The 1,591-nt window shown below is 46.0% G+C and overlaps 1 protein-coding gene across 1 annotated transcript; it reads right to left on the reverse strand.

The window, feature by feature from the left end:
- Positions 1 to 6: 6 nt before the first annotated feature.
- Positions 7 to 1,524, reverse strand: LOC101574014 (selenide, water dikinase 1). The gene has a single exon (XM_012513432.2). The coding sequence runs from the start codon at positions 1,322 to 1,324 to the stop codon at positions 326 to 328; it is 999 nt and encodes a 332-aa protein (XP_012368886.1). The 5' UTR covers positions 1,325 to 1,524; the 3' UTR covers positions 7 to 325.
- Between the last annotated feature and the right edge of the window lie 67 nt (positions 1,525 to 1,591).

The following is a 1,591-nucleotide window of genomic DNA, read 5'->3' on the forward strand; positions in this document are numbered from 1 at the left end:
CTGTGGGAAAGCACCTTTAGGAAGAGCCTATGCGGCAAGAGATACGTGTCTAAGATTCAAAATGAATCAACAGTATTGAATAACAATATAATCCTCAACTCAGAAGCTGCCTCAAGATCAGGTGCATCTTCAGGTAATGTAACAGGGAAAGAAGGCCATGGATTTCATTTTATTAATTGTATCCACTCACAAACCGACCTAAGGTCACCAGATGTGTAGACACAATGAGATTTTTGTTGCTGCTTATACTGTAGTCTTTAATTGAAGTTATGGTAAAGGAAATATATCTATTTAAAACAAAACCAAATGGCTATCTCTATTTAGATTAAGAGGTAGCACCAGGTGTGGGATTCACGTTTTGAGTGGCCACTTGTGGTGCAACTTCAATGATCCGGGGCTTGTCTATGATTCTGGCTGTATGGTTGCCCTTCTCTACAATCCCAATAATCCATGCTTGGTGACCTTCGCCATATTTTGGGGACTTTATCTCTGCACAGAACCGAGCCGCTTGCTCACGTGGTAAACAGATTAGCAGGCCTCCTGATGTCTCCAGGCAGGTCCCATGCATGAGGCCAAACATATTTCCACAGGCCTTGCTCACAGCAGCCATCTTTGCTAGCACAGGAAGGTTGTGAATCACAAATGATACCTCGTTCCTCTGTTGCTTGGCCAGGTTCTGTGCATGGCCCAAAATCCCGAAACCCATAATGTCAGTGGCCGCATGGGCGTTGAATGTGTGCATAAGTCCTGCAGCTGTTCTGTTGAGCCGCGCCATGTTCATCATGGCTTCTTGGTATGCCAACTCGACGTCTTCTTGGGTGACCACTAGCTTAATTTTATTCCATTTCTCAGGAATATCTAGCCACTGGTGTACAGCAACAGCCACTTGCGTACCGAGGGGTTTTGTTAACACAAGCACATCTCCAGGTACTGCATTATCTGGCATGATAAATTCATTGGGTTGGCAGACTGTTGTAGCGACTCCACCCAGGACAATCCAGGGGTTTAATACTGTTTGGCCACCTGTTACAGATGTTCCGGCTTCCTCTGCTGCATCTTTAAAACCCTGTATAATTAGGGGCATCACTTTATCCCTTTCCCTGTCAGTCATTTTATTACTGACTCCCAGGAGCATCAGCATATTGTCACATTCTGTAACCCCCATTGCATACAGGTCACTGAGGACATTGGCACATGCTATCCTACCCATCATGTAAGGGTCGTCTACAATAGGATAAATGTAATCTGTAGTTTGAACTAAGGAAAGACCACCGTGCCTCAAAGGAATGACGCAAGTATCCATTCCAATGCCAAGTCTTGGCATAACAGCTCCCAGAAACTGCTCATCTTCTTGGAAGTGGTTCTCTTGGAAGGATTCCAATAGCTTCTGCAGGACATCTTGAGGCACTTTGCATCCCGTGCCCTTTAGTTCAGTGAATCTGGTTAGCCGGAAGCTTTTGTCCAATTCATAACTTTCCGGGTTAAAGGTTTCCCGCGTAGACACGGTTCTGGGCCCACACTCCTCACAATTCAGCCCCTCCCCTCCCTCTCTCACCGTCAGCTGGGTTCTCTACTTCGTATCCACCGGCTC

The sequence above is a fragment of the Octodon degus genome, unplaced genomic scaffold (genome assembly GCF_000260255.1).
Source record: "Octodon degus isolate 3935 unplaced genomic scaffold, OctDeg1.0 scaffold03338, whole genome shotgun sequence".
Classification (NCBI taxonomy): domain Eukaryota; kingdom Metazoa; phylum Chordata; class Mammalia; order Rodentia; family Octodontidae; genus Octodon; species Octodon degus.

What these genes read in the sequence shown, in the direction of transcription:
- LOC101574014 (XM_012513432.2), bottom strand. Translation starts at nt 1,324, where the DNA reads ATGCCAAGACTTGGCATTGGAATGGATACTTGCGTCATTCCTTTGAGG.